The sequence below is a fragment of the Clarias gariepinus genome, chromosome 26, assembly GCF_024256425.1.
Source record: "Clarias gariepinus isolate MV-2021 ecotype Netherlands chromosome 26, CGAR_prim_01v2, whole genome shotgun sequence".
NCBI lineage: Eukaryota > Metazoa > Chordata > Actinopteri > Siluriformes > Clariidae > Clarias > Clarias gariepinus.
The window spans coordinates 10,313,718-10,329,298 of record NC_071125.1 but is presented as its reverse complement, the minus strand read 5'-3'; the positions used below and the strand labels follow the sequence as shown (position 1 = coordinate 10,329,298).

The following is a 15,581-nucleotide window of genomic DNA, read 5'->3' as shown; positions in this document are numbered from 1 at the left end:
CAACCTAGTTGGGTCATGCATATGATCAGACAATGATCCAAAGCGCACCAGTAAATCTACATCAGAATGGCTAAAAAATAAAAGCACTAAGATTTTGGAATGGCCGAGTCAAAATCCAGACCCCATACCAACTGAAATGCTGTGGTCAGACCTTAAAGCTGTGCATGAGTGAATGCCTTGGTGATTTTTGAGGCTGGTAACTCCAAATGGATTTCTGCTCTGCAGAAGAGGTATGTTTTGGTCTTGCTTTCCTGGGATGGTCTTTATGAAAGCCAGTTTCATCATGGTGCTTGATGGGTTTTGCAAAATCACTTCACAAGCCTTACAGAAATTTTTGATGCTTGATATGAACATTGCCAAAAAATTAATTTAAACAGACTGGAAATCTTACTCTCTTTCTTATTTTTAATGGTGGATTTGGGAAATGATGTATATTATCCAGATGAAAAAATAAAGGTACACAAATCCTTGGAAAACTTTTAACGACTACTGTTCATATTTAATTGTTCACAGCCTAGTGATGCATGCAACATTCATTGTGCTCCCCTGGCAGCCTATTTATATATGTATAAATAAATAAAAGTAGTACTTTGTTAAATTTGAAGTTATGTTTTCAGTGTGTCGGGTATTATTAAAATGTAAAATTACTAAATATAATATTTAGTAAAAAAAAAAAAAAGACTTCACAAAAACTTCACAAATTAAGAGAATGCCATAAGTGTGCCAAGCTGTCATCAAAGCTAAATGTATCTAAAATATAAACATTTTCCAGGGTAACACTTTTGTGTTTACTACATAATTCCATGTGTATTCTTTCATAGTTTGGATATCATCAAATTGTTTTAATGTACAATGTCAATAAAAAATAAATAAAGAAAAGAAAACCATGGAGATTGTATGTTCCCCTGCGCTTGGTAAGTTCCTCGTGGTATTTCAGCATCCTCGCACTTTCCAAAGAATTAGCATTCCCAAATTGCCTTTCATGTGTGAGTGTGTGTGTGTGTGCATGTGTGCCCTGTGATGGATTGGCACCCTGTCCAGGGTGTATGCTTAAAGTAACCTGGGATAGGCTACAGGCTTCTACGACCCCATCTAGGTGAATTGGTATACAATATAAATGAATGAAGGAATGAGTGAATGAAGAAAAACCGCTAAGGTTGCGTCTGAACTTTTGACCTAAATTTATATGTGTGTGTGTGTGTGTGTGTGTGTGTGTGTGTGTGTGCGTGTGCATGTGTGTGGGTGTGTGTAGCAATAAACTATATTTTAATTCTATGCAAATGCTGCTTTTTGTGTTTGTTTGGTAAATAGTTTCAATATTCCCATTTTGCTTCCAAATAATTAAGCACAGTCTCTTTCCTTTGGCAGACCACAATTGTTATTCACAATTGTTATAATTGTGATTGCATCTCATCAGCTTGGGAACACACTTGCCCAGGCCCCAGATACCAAACTATCTGTTCAAATGCACAGTGTTAGTTATTAAAACCAACAACAATATCATCTAGATAGACAGTGACGTAAGTGATGTGTTGGTGGAGAATTCTGTCCCTAAGACTTTGGAACAATTCTAGATCATTATCTCATCTCATTTAAAGTATGTACTTTATCATGCTACCATATTAAATGTACATTCATGTTAGCTACCGCACAGAGCTTTATCAGTAATCTCCCAGAGTTATCAAATTTGATCGGATCATTGTCTTGTAATCACAATCATGTAAATGAATGCTTAAAGTCAACATTAGATTGTATTTTAGATTGTATTTTATCCAGAACTATAAAAAGCTCTTAGTGCTGCTAGATGAGCATATCATCAAAATCATAGTTTCTTATTTAAAAGTATAGTAAAATTAATTAGGAATAAGATCACCTTAGAAACATACACACCATGAAGTTGTGATGACTTCATTGATTTTTTTTTAAAGACCAAATTAAAAATATTAGGCACAAAAATGTAAAGCCATGCATCTTGATAAATAATGATCTAGGTGATAATCTATCTACATTAGGCCGGTGATTAGAATGTTTTACTTCCCTTCAAACAGAAATAATTGAACACCTTTTAAAATGCTTAATTTATCTCGTAGTCAATGGCTGCATACTTAAATCTTTTAAACTATCAGTTATCAAACTCCTGATTAAGAAACTTGACCTTAACCCTGACAGCTGTTCAACTATAAGCCAATAGCATTCTGCTCCTTTATCTCCAAGATCCTGGAGAAAAAAATGTAGCACGGCACTTATGCTCATACCTTCAGTCTTGTATCATATCAGTTAGAATTTCGGCCCCATCACAGAGTCAGCACTAGTTAAAGTGGTAATTGACCTACAGTACTACGGGCCTCTTATCAAGGTTTTGTCTCCTTTTGTTGTGTTGCTTGACATTAGTGTAATGTTTGATACTATTGATTACATATTTCTCCTTGATAAATTGTAAAATGTTTTTGGAGTTAGAGGAAAGGATCAGGACTTACTTGACTCATAAACAAACTGTAGGTACTCCAGAACGCAGCAGCCAGTGTCTTATGAGTCTAAATGAGATATAAGCACATCTCATTTATTTTAAACTCTTACTACTGACTTATAAAACGTTTTATATACTGAATGATCTCATGCCATAATTTGTGAGTGAACTGCTGGTATTATATATTCCGCTTTCCCTACATTTATCAAAATATGCAGGCTATTTGTTATTGAATTGTACAATAAAACCTGCAGGAGGCAAAGTTTTTTTTTTTTTTTTTTTTTTTACAAAGCCTGACATTTATGTAATAGAATTTAAATAATGTTATGGACACAGTCTCAGTGTTTAGGAAAAGACTGAAAAACTATTGGTTTTGTCAAACATTTTGTGAGTAGTTTTCCTTAGGTAAAGGAGCAGAGCTAGGGAACTCATGGCATGTCTTTCTCCACTTTCATGAGTGCACTTGTTAGTTCATGTTTGATGATGAAGAAGTTACTGATTGCAATAATTCCCGGGAGCCCTCATGTTTGTGTTTCCTTCCGGATGACCTTTTTAATTTTGCTGTCAAAAGTACTTTTGCCAGAGTCCCTGCAGAGGACTTCAGACCAATTCTGTGGTTGTCTTTTTTAAATTCAATTCAATTCAATTTTATTTGCATAGCGCTTTTAACAATTTTCATTGTCACAAAGCAAAAATAATTATTTTATTGTTGTATGGAATGTGAATATGTATGAATTCCTGATGAGCAAGCCGAGGGCGACAGTGGCAAGGAAAAACTCCCTAAGATGGCTGTAGGTGGAACCCATGAGAGGAACCGAACTCAACAGGGAACCCATCCTCATCTGGCTAAAACAAAGAGCAGGAATTGATTGGCAGTCATACTGTGGGTTAGGTGGCAGGCAGTTCAGCATAACAGTTGATGTTAATTGCCTTTTTAGGTGGTTGAGGAACAATTTAAAGCCAAAAACAAGACAGTCGACTTGTTATTTCACTGTACAGCGCATTTGTGATCAGAGCTGTCACATGGACAATAACACAATCTCTTGTGTTGTCAACAAGTCACAAACACACTATCCAAGGCATCAATAACAATTTTCAACACTGGAAATAGATTAAGACATTACATTGCCAAGTTACCTTGAATTTCCAACCCGTCAATTTTTCCAGTTTGAATAAACTGAGATGAGACCTACATTTTGACTTGCAGTTGACTGGGAGTATAGTGATTTAACAAAAATCACATAAACAGTCACATCACTTGTGTGATCTCTATACAGTACTGGGTCTGAGTGACCACAGGCAGGAGTGTTAAACTGCATTTAGTTAAGTGTGAAATAGTGACACCTTCTGGAGGTTTAGATCCCATCTTCCAATTCTCCTTCCTGATAGATAGGAAGTTGTTGGTAATGTAGGGTAGAGATAGCAGTGTGTGGACCAGTCTGTGTTTGTTTATTCCCATTCTGTCTTTAAATATTATATGCAGTGTGTTTTAATTCTGATGTTCATTAGTACTATCTTTGTGATCGTAGTTGATTTGAATTAGACAGGTTCTATTTTAAAATAAGAATATTCAATTTTTTGTTTAACAAATTGCTTGAAATATCCAATAACAACCAGAGGACACTAAGTGCTCTGTACCGGTATTGATAGTTTAATGGCCATTTAAACAGAAATGTTCTTTTTTTCTTTTCAAGTGAAATGGTTAAAATGGTGATTAATATTCAAAATTCTATGAACACTATGTAATTTAGCCAAAGTGACCAAAGTTGGCTTGAAGTTACCATCAGAACTACACTTCAGGGGAGGGCTAACTGCACAGAGTGCAAAGGTGTCCAGGGTGAGGTTCGCCGTACTGTGCTCTGATAAAAGGCCAACAATTCAATTACACACCCATGGCAAGTTTCTGTCCAGTCTATGCCAAGTTAAGACATAGGACACAACACAAGTTCCGTCTAATTTGTACCAGCCAAACTCAGCTCTAATTCACGCGCCAAGCTCAGTTACAGCTTCCATGCTATGTCCCAGTCCAGTGCTCCCATGCTGTCCTGTACCAAGTGCAGGAACCATGCCCATGCCAAGCTCTTGGCCATCAGCTCCTGTGTTGAAGGTAAATTGATGATAACAAAGAATTTAGACCTCTCATCCACACCAGCACCACTTCCAACCACCTTTAGGTCCAATAAAACAGGGGCAATTCCAGATAGGTGCTTGGCCGTCAGCCTTGTAGTGACTAGTGAGGTCAAGTCTCTAGGGTTGCAATGAATTTTACAATTCCATTGTTTTACACTCATTCAGGACATGCTCCAGTCATGTTTGCATATATAATCAATATAATTCTAAAGCGACTTTTTGAAGGGGTTCAATTCACTGATCATCAGTACAGGAAAATGAATGCAGCTCTGGAAGGAAATAAATTTTATGATAGCGCATAAGATTGTTGACAATCTGCCAAAGCAGATATGTGCTGTAATCAAAGATGAAAGTAATCCAACAAAATGTTACAGGGTATGACACTTTTTTTGACTGGTTTAATTTAAGCCCACATGGGCAGTGTAACTTATATCATTACGGCTGAACCATTCAACACCTTGATATGGCATTGTAGAAATACAATAGATTTATATCATATAAAAATACACAATATGACTCAAACATTTTTAATTTAGAAATAGACTACTGTCTTATATAACACAACTCAGCTTTACATCTTTTGCTGCCTTCTTGCAGGTGTATCTCTGTTAAGACTATATTTTCTGTACAGGTTTCATCTGCGGGATTATTTTTACCATCTTCATTTAGACATCTCTGAATTTCCACTATATTCCTCACACCAACCTAAGCCTCATAAAAGCCTAGAGTTTGCTTTTTAATTGACTAACATTTACATTTGGTTTTTAACAAGTTTTCTTATAAAGGCAAGGGTGAGGAGAAGCTGTTAGTCATAAACATAATGGAGAAACGCACCTTATTTTTATTGAGGGGCATAAACAGTAGTTTATGACATAAATTACTGTCACATTGCATAACAAGTTGTTAGAAACTTCAGGACCAAAGCATGTCCAGAATGATAAACACCAAACTATCTTAATAAGCATTCCGAAACTTTTGCAGTCAAGTTCAGGTGTATAAATAATGTGATATGTAATAAATTCCATGGACCCATTACGAGTGGTGAAGAACTGGTGGTGATATAGAGACTTTCCCAACAGAACAAATGCTCTTGTAGCTGGGGATTTCACTGCTGCCTTGTTAACATTATTTACAACAACAAAAAAATCTCTTTGATCCCTCTTCCCTCTGCCACTGGTGATCAAAGAATTTTAAAATATTTTGTTAACACAAACGTAGAGTAGAGATCAGACTATCAGACGAAGTACAGAAGTGCAGTTTGTTGAGAAATGTGTAGTGTAATGCTATAGCAAAGTAATTTTAAATTAAAATTAAAAGATAATTTTCATTGCTGTGTCTTATACACATTATTATGTAATCACTGGAATAAAGCTTTCTTTTAGCAGTAGAAATCTAAAGGCTTTTGCATTAGCTTGAAATTTCTATTCCTTAATAATTACTTAAAAACCTACTAATTAGCTAGTTAATAAACTAGTATCCAGTGTGAGGATCTATCTACGATCTATATAAGAGAGTCTGCCAAATGCCTAAATGTAATGTAAATATAATGAAATGATTTAATAAACATCTGATGAACAGATGAGCCATTCAGGCTATTTCTCCTGTTACAATCCTAACATGAATAAAATTATTTTTAATGTCACCGCAGCCAAAGATTCATCTGACTATGCTCTACTTTTGTCATTGCACAACTTATTTATGTAATCTAACATAAAAAAATATGTTGTACCACAGTGCACCTTTTTATTGTTTATGCAACTGAACTGATTAGGAAATACAGTATGCATGACTTCATTCACTGGGCTACTGCACTTTGGATAACTGCAACTGGTATTGTTAATTGAATTAGATCCTAGTTGGTGTACTGAAAAGTCAAAAACAAATAATCACATTTAATTTTCAACCAGTTTCATTTTGTGATTTAGTGCTGGGTGTGATGTGTTGTTTGATCATGTTCTTGATTGATATATCAGAACCAAAATCAGATCAGAATCAAAAAAGAGCTTTAATGCCAAGTACATTTGCACATACTTGAAATTTGTTTTTGGTGACAGAAGCTTCCAGAGATGCCAACTAAAAACGCAACACAAAATGAAGAAGAAGAAAAAAAGAAATAGAATAGGATATATAATGTTAATGTTAATTAACATTATAGATTGGCTTCCTAAAGTGCATGTGTGTGTGTGTGTGTGTGTGTGTGTGTGTGTGTGTGTGTGTGTGTGTGTGTGTGTGTGTGGTGTGTGTGTGTGTGTGTGTGTGTGTGTGTGTGTGTGTGTGTGTGTGTGTGTGTGTGTGTGTGTGCTAAAGTAAACAACTGGCAGTTGTTATGACAGTAATGTGGCTTGTGAACTGAAGTGAATTAGGCCATAAATTGGTTTACTGGTAAATGAACAAACCTCTTGAGCGATAGACTTTCAACACTATCTGCAATCATTGAGTTCCTTTTGAGTGACTACTGGCATTTGCGTTTTCTGTTCAAACCCTTTTCCATCCTTGTCCATCCAATTTGAATTTCTGAATTTTTTTTTAGGCTAAAACTTTTTTTATTTTTTAACTTGCCTTCATTCATTTAACATTTTTTATATATAGCCTTAATTAATTTTTATTATTGAGTTTTGCATCGTAGTTCTTGCCTCTTTGTCTGGCATGCCTTTATTGAACCAGTCTCTCTCTCTCTCTCTCTCTCTCTCTCTCTCTCTCTCTCGCAACTCACTGTATACTTTTATCACCTTTTGAATGTGATTGCTGATGTGTGATAGTGTCCAAAGGTGTTCAAGCTAAAGATAATAGTTTACAGTAGTTAATTGGTGATTAAATACTCAGATGCCACAGAAAGATCCTGCTACCTGTGTTATATTTCTACATTCTTATTATTTCTTAAATGTACTGGGGTGTTAATAGGTATACTGTATCAAGATATTGAATTCCCCAGACAAATCAGAGTGTTAACTAGGATTAGGGTTAGTACTAAGTAAAACTAGTACTTTTGTATCGGCTGAATAACACAGCTGTTGCTTATCGGGATTCTACAACTCTATCCATAAAACCATTCACTAGGATAAGATCTACAAAAAACTGTCTTACTTTTTCCTCTCTAGCATGTTGTAGTTTATTCTGAATGACCTTAGTGTTCTCAGTGTTGGTTATCTGTCAGCAGATGTTTTCCAAGCCAGGAAGATTTATGAAGAGCCCAGCTCTCCTACTCTGACCAGCTTATATATAAAAAAAAGTGCTGGCAATGCTCTCCTGCATTATTTATTTACTTGACTCATACCACATGTTGAGGACGAGAGAATGAAACCTAGGATAAGCTTATGACTTTTATCAAAAATATATGAAATATAAAAAGATTATGGCACGATTTTTGGGTTATTCAAAACGAGAAACTGAAAATAGCATAATGCTTTTTGGCAATGAGTGGGTAAAGTGTGGATAATAGATTTTTATTTGTGCTTTTAAAAAAACGTCTCAAGATTTTTAACCTAAAGTTTAAATGTTTTAGCAATGGGTTGGACTACAAAAAGTGGGGGAAAAAAAACATTGGAGTATAATGGAATCTCAATAGACCAGTGAAGTTGACTTCACAGCATGTATCATTTTGAGTAAAGCTGTGTTTATGCACCATCTCGCTGCCTTTTGTTAGTGGCTGTGGTTCTATTTTCTGCAGGCTGTTATGATTTTGGAAAATGTCACTATGGTAGGTCATTGCGACTGCATCAAAAAAAATTCGCAGTAGGTCACACCATCATTAAGGAACAGATTTTTTCACCTTTAACCCATTTTCTTAAACAAAGTTAGTGCGAATCATTTTAATAGTGTTAAGACTAATCAAAATGAACTGGCCATGATGCAATAAAATAATGCTTTTATATTTTGTCTGGTTTAATAGTTGGGTTACCTTTAGTTGGTGTGACTGTGCTTTTTCATTTTTTAAACTTATGCATGAGCAGATCATGTCCTCAGCCACTGCAGAACTATTCAAGGATTTATGTCTTTTGAGCATGTTCACAGTGTATGTGTTCGGTCCAAAAGCGAGATAATTTACACACCCGGGTACGTGAGAAGAGCTAGTACGTGTAATCCAGTCAGACTTCCAGATTTAGGAAGCTGTGTTGTTTAAGCAATATCACACGAAAGGGAGTGCTGTTTACTGAATATCAGCACACCATAGATATCACAGCCGTGCTGATATTCAGTACAACAGCATGACTTTGAGTGTGAGCTTGCTTTTAAACAGCATTCCTACAAATCTATTTATTTATTACTAACATTCTATGACTGGTTTGTTTATTTAGCTAGTTGTATTGTTTTAGGAACACAGTGATTGGTGGAACTAGCATGGTGCTGGTGACTGATAAGGACATGAGAGGCAGTGAGAATAAACCATGGGGGTGGTGGACAGTCCTGTAAATTTCATATGTTTCTATTTATGTCTCCACTTATTATGCTTTAAAATAGCCTAAGTGACAACTAACTGTTCTGAGGTTGAATCCCAAACAGTGTCAACTGAAAGGCTATTATGCAATGTAGGTTGTAGAACCCCTTGGTCCCTTATTTAGAGATTAATGATCATTAGAACATTAGTTGAATGCCCCAGTGCTGTTATGCTCTATATCAGCACTCATGGAATGCGTCTTGTCAAATCAATTTGTTTTGGAGGACCTAACTGCTGTATAATTATTGTGATTAGTTTGTTTAAATACCTTTGCTTGGCAATGTGATCTTACTTTTTGTAGTAGGGTCCCTTTTTTTTCTTTCCACTTCTTCATCTCTTCCCTTTAACCCACGGCATGGCATCTTCACATTCACAATAGCCTAGACATGGTCTACTGTTTTTTTCTTTTTCCAAAAAATATAGCTGATTGATATACAATAGCTATCAACTTAGGGGTAAATTAGAGTCTTATACATTTGGATCGTGCAAAAGAAGCAACATACTGCCTGATCTTACAGCCAATTTTGATTCATTTGGGTTTAAATACTATCTCAGAGTGGAATTGTGTGGGATGACCCCCACAGTTTTCAACCTTCTTCTACTCTTCCTGTCAAATATTTATAGTAGATGGAAGATAAGATAGCTGTGACCAGGACCTTGCAGTGCCAGCAGCTGCAGACCTTTGCTCGTAATAAAGAAAGAGATGAATTCCAAGCAAGGAGGAGCCTTTTATTTAGACCTTATCCTTGGCTCAGAGGAGACACAGCTTACCAGACCACAAAGCTAAACTCCTTATAGTATAGTTTGATACAATGATAGAAATGAATACATCAGGAGCTCAGCAACTATTTTGATAGATTAAAAGCCAGGGATGCATCATTGCTTCTGATCTGATCTGCAATAACAGCAGCAGATATTCTTAAAGAAACATAAAATGACATAAAATACATACATGCAAATGATATATAATGGTGCTAGAGTGTTTCAGTACCCAGTTGTAGTATATTAACTACCCTAACACTCTCATGTCTCTTTAAGCTTATATGTTTCTTACTCTGCACATACAATTCTAATGCATTTAACATATTTTGTTGCACTGATGCATTCGTTGTTATTTACCTACCTGTTTTTCCAACATGACTAGCATGTGGGGTGGGGTAGGTTATTACTTTGCTACAAAGTGGACTTGGGAAAATAAAACGCAGCTTATCGCTAATAGCAGTGATTCTCCAGACGAACTGATCAGTCAGATAAGACTGATAAGATAACAGGAGCATCCATATCATTGCTCCCATCAAGCCATTGCCCATTCGCTCAGCACATCAAATCTGGCGTCACATTGGCTGTCATTAGCTAACGCTCGTGTGCACACCTCTGCATGCATGTGCTCGCTCTGATTGAGCAGTCTGACTGTCTCTGTTGGCAATAAAGAGTATTTGTGCAGGCAGACAGACATGATGGAATAAGTCATCTCACAAAGCGATACCATCATCACAAATGCAGTAGACGTCGGTGTTTAGACACAGCGCTGCAATGAAGATGCGTCTGTCTCTTCGGTGGGAGACAAACAAAATATATCCTCTCCAGTTCCATCATCAGCTCTCTAATGATGGATATTATCATGTCACCTTAATTGTTTGGGACAAAGGTTTGTTTTATAGGCTGCGGTTTCTGCTAGCTGCTGGCTGGAAATAGAGGTTGGATTATAAAACTGTTATAGTGGCTTTATCGGGGGCCACAAAGCTACCAGCTTCCTTTGCAACAATGGTATCAACCATGATAAGATCAGGGAGGGACAGAGCAAAGGGTATTCCCAGCACAGGTCACTTGTCCAGTTACTCTTTACACATGCCATATACACACACATAAACGCACACTGCATGTTAAAACTTACCACCACTGACTACACACAGATGCAAACATGCATGTAGAAGGTTTGTCCTGTATTAAGGGATACAGCCAGTAGAGAAGAAACAGTCACACCTGGAATTTAACAATATTTTCTTATTTAGGATTTGAATATTGAATTCTGAATTATTTGGGAAAAGCATATAATAAAGTCATTTTAGAGCGTTTTTCAATAGTGTAAATGCAGAATCTACAGGACCACAAACACCAGGTTACACTTTTCCATTGGAATCCCAGGGAAAAGGGTTAAAGAAGCATGCCATTTCACTATCACTGGGTAAATAAGGAATTCTAAGGGCCTTTTAGGATTCTGGGTTCTTTGGGTTGTTTAAGGCTGCTTAACTGGTGCTTGTGTTATCTAAAAAGGGGAAAAAAGTCCTCCTTCTACACACCACTTAGGAAACACTGACTGGCCATATTCCAATGCATTCACTGTTTTTCTTTTGCAAATTTCCAGGAGAAAAGACTGAGCAGCTGAGATGATTTGTTGCATGCTCCAGCAGTTTGCTTTCCCCTGTTTTCCACATGCATTCTGTCCAACAACAGACGTCCAACAAAAGCTATTTGTTGAGGAGCATATGGTTATTTTGGTAAGCGGCACTGACACTTACTGTTCAGCAAAAAGTTTAGCTCACACAATTCAGTGTCAGCCCACACAGTTAACTGTTAGCTCACACAGTCCGCATTAGCTCACACACTTCATTATTAGCTCACACAGTTCCCTGTTAGCTTACCCACATATCACTGTTAGCTCACACATTTCATTTCTAGCCCACACAGTTCAATATTAACCCACACAGTTAACTGCTAGCTCACGCTATTCACCATTAGCTAACAAATGGTTCACCATTAGATCACACACACACACACACACTGCACTGTTAGCTTACACAGTTTACACTACAGAGTTTAATCTGTCCGCTAGCTGATCCTTTTGATCTGTTTCTTTTGTAACAAATGCTTGTAAGTGGCAGGAATTCATGTCTTTGATGTCTATTATGCAGTTTGCACTAGTTGATTTTTTTTAATTGTCACATTTATTTATATCACAATCAAGTCTGCTCAAGACATTTCACCAACACACCACCAGAGAGCAGCCTCCCTGAACTCTAAAGATACAGTACAACCTCACCTAGTCTAAAGATGAGCCATTGATCTTTGTTTGTTTGTTTTTTATTTGTTTGTTTAGATCTAAATATGTTTTGAGTTCATGTACTGTATTCTAGTAATAATATGGAGTAGGAGTAATTAAAGGTTTAATTGAAATTATTTTAGGGCAGTACAGCATGGAAAAACCACGAAAGCATGAGGAAACCTTGGAAGTCCTTCAGTTCCACATATATTATAGATTGCATAAGCTGATTGGTATTTCCAAATGTTTGCACCATGTTTGCCAATCAATGAATACAAACACAATCTGTAAACACACTGTTCTTTTGTATTTCTTAGGATAGTATGTAAAATGATCAAATTTCAAAGGTTTTCCTCTACATGGTTGATGTGTACAGAAAACACATTTTTTTAAATAGAATTAATGTAATGCTTAACTCGCACCCAACTTGATTTCATAGGCTGCTTATATTATCAGAATTATTGCAAAGCAGTCAACATTGTGTAATACAGGTGTTAATTAGAAACAGCAAACTTTATTCAAAGGAGTACTATATTCACAATTTACTGCAGTTGCCTTAAGGGCTGTATAGCATTGAATTTGTCTGCTTTATTTTATGTACAACGTGTACAAATGGTGGAGTTCATTTAGACAATTTAATCATATTTTGGCCTGTGTAGTGGGTGCTATCCAAATTTCAACCTATTTCAACCATTTTCTATTGTGTCAAATCAAGAAATCATTGATCTGGGTGATAATGACTTTGCTAGCGGGATGCAACTATAAAATTGGGTACTGCAGGAGTTCAAATTCCACCAAACTGACACCTCTTGTTCTTTGTAAATTTGTGTTTTTCCATGTGGAACCCATAATATTACAGTTTTTTCTGATTGCTTAAGCACATTTTTTGTAACTATTGGCTATTTTTGCAAAACTCTACACACAAATAAGAAAACCTTTCACCCAATTATCAAAACATTTTAGTTCTCTTGCAAAAGAGTATACATCTTGTTTAACTCTACAAACCTTTGTAAAAATGGTATTTTTGTACCAAACAGTTAACACTAACCATCATATTTATAAGCACACAAAGTGCCAACTACACACTGATGGTATAAATAAAAAACACATCTGGCTTTTGCTTTCTCTGTGCACAAGGTAGGTGAATTTGAAGTAATACTTTTGACATAATTTTGTCATACAAACACACAAGGATTCAAATTTTACTTACTGTAAGTATGAATGTTTATTCATACATATCAAAACGAAGCACAAAAAAACATACAATTTCACTGAAAGAGAGAGAGAGAAAAAATATCAATCATGTCGTCTTTCTGGGTCCGGCCACAGAATTTCATCGACATCACAAGCAATGTCTTCTTGTCCAAGGCACCGTGGAAAATATCTTCTTGAGTGCCGTATCCAGGCCTGACATGATGCCTGGTCAATATCCTCACATGCCTCTTCCATTGCCTGTAAAAGAGCCATGCGCTGATGGGGATGACGGTCATAGACCTTCCAGCGCCAGGCAGAGAAGAATTCTTCGATTGGATTCAGGAATGGAGAATATGGGGGGAGGTTTAGTACAGTAAAGAGTTGGTGATCTGTGAACCAGTTGCGGACCAAAGCAGCCCTATGGAAGCTAACATTGTCCCATATGATAACATATCTCATCTGCTCTGCTCTCTGAACATTAGTGAGTGTATGATATAGGGTATCCAGGAATGTAATAATGTGTGCAGTGTTATATGGGCCCAGGATTGCATGATGGTGCACAACACCATTTTGACTCATAGCTGCACACATAGTTATATTACCACCACGCTGTCCTGGCACATTGATTATAGCACGTTGTCCAATAAGGTTCCTGCCACGTCTCCTTGTTTTAGTTAGGTTAAAACCTGCCTCATCTACATAAATCAGTTCATGACCCATGGCATCTGCCTCTAGCTCCATCACTCTCTGGAAAAGACAAAACAAATGCAGCACAGCAGGTTCATACACAGCACTACAGGATGGACTTCCACATTCAGTACCAATGATATTATAGCTTACCTGAACATATTCATATCGCAGTTGTTTTATGCGCTCACTGTTTCTTTCAAAAGGGACTCTGTAAATTTGTTTCATTCTTATTCTATTTCGTGCCAGTACACGAGATAATGCAGAGATGCTCACGTTGTTTATGTTTTGGAATGTGATGGTATCCTCTATTATGCGCTGCTGTATTTCTCGCAGCCTAATGGAATTATTGGCCAACACCATATTGACTATATGAGTCTCTTGTTCTTCAGTGAACATTCTTTGTCTGCCCCCAGATGCTGGATTTCTAGCAACTCTGTAAAGTAACAAATTCAGTTTTTACATGTCAAGTACTGTATTGTTTTTCATTAGGGTATGGTGCTACTAGAAAACTTACTGTAGTATGAAGTAACTGTACTAACCGATTCTCATTTCGAAATGTCCTTATGATACTTGCTACAGTGTAGCGGCTGAGGTTAGGCTGAACCCGTTGGCCAGCTTCCCTTAGGGTCATTCCATGGTTGATTACATGGTCTACTATTGTTGCTCTGATGTCATCAGGAATTCTGATTCTTCTTATCCTTCCTCCTTCCTCTTCACCTCCTTGTCCTCTTCCTCTAAATTCACCTCCTAGTCTTTGTCCTCCTCCTCTTCCACCTGCTCCTTCACGTCCTCGTCCTCTTCCTCTTCCTCGCCCTCCTCTAATTCTCACTCTTCTCAGTCTGCCCTCCATTGTTCTCCACATTGAAAGCTTACCTGTGGCTTATTTATAGTGCTCAAGCTGATTGCAAAGTGAACTAATTATATAAAACTGTTTTCACATGTGCAGTGTGGTCAAACAGTTACACAAAAAGTGTAAAAAATGTCCATAAATGTGTATAGTTTTACTAGGAGTGTTCTGATAATTTGGAAATTGTGTGTAAAGTACTGAGTTGTGTTTACAGTTCTGCAAAAGGAGTGCTGTGGATTAGATTGTATTTATACATTTGCAAATTGTGTGTTATAAAAGTGCAAACTGTGTGCAAAGCAGTGTTTGTGCTTTTAATTTTGCAAACTCAGTGAATAGTTTTTCTACAACTATTAATAATTTTAGAAATTGTGCTACAGGAATCATTATTACTGTTTAAGCAATCAGAAAAAACTGTAAGTACTCCGGTTCTGTGTTGTAGTAAAAAGTCTGATTTAACAAATACGTTTTAACAATTAATTTTTTTTCTAAACATCCTGCACTGAAAACCTTGCATAGGTCCACAGGAAAAATGGAGAAAGGGGATGCTTTTGTGAAGTTACATTTATACAACCTGAAAAAAATACATAAAACTTATGAAATATCATTGGTCTAATACAATCTATGTAAATCCTTGATAAACTGGGTAAGATAGTAATGAGGATTTATTGTTAAGCATTAATCTTCTCTAGGCATTAATTCCATAAAGAGACAGAAATTTCAGTACCAGACTCTGTCACCCATAGCAACCTGATACCATCTTGTAGATGGTACCTGATAA

General features: G+C 36.6%; 1 protein-coding gene across 2 annotated transcripts; it reads right to left on the bottom strand.

Moving 5' to 3' along the window:
- Positions 1-12,946: 12,946 nt before the first annotated feature.
- Positions 12,947-15,209, bottom strand: LOC128514299 (uncharacterized). Of its 2 annotated transcripts, XM_053488090.1 has the most exons (3): positions 14,496-15,209; positions 14,107-14,389; positions 12,947-14,013 (listed from the first exon to the last, which is right to left on the bottom strand). In XM_053488090.1, the coding sequence occupies exons 1-3, from the start codon at positions 14,816-14,818 to the stop codon at positions 13,369-13,371; spliced, it is 1,251 nt and encodes a 416-aa protein (XP_053344065.1). In that variant the 5' UTR covers positions 14,819-15,209; the 3' UTR covers positions 12,947-13,368. The 2 variants fall into 2 exon arrangements, with proteins under 2 accessions (XP_053344065.1, XP_053344064.1); XM_053488089.1 differs by having other exon boundaries at positions 12,947-14,389.
- Between the last annotated feature and the right edge of the window lie 372 nt (positions 15,210-15,581).

What these genes read in the sequence shown, in the direction of transcription:
- LOC128514299 (XM_053488089.1), bottom strand. Translation starts at nt 14,818, where the DNA reads ATGTGGAGAACAATGGAGGGCAGACTGAGAAGAGTGAGAATTAGAGGA. An exon ending in ACATTTCGAAATGAGAATCG is followed by an intron (nt 14,390 to 14,495) that starts GTTAGTACAGTT and finishes GTTACTTTACAG; the next exon opens with AGTTGCTAGAAATCCAGCAT.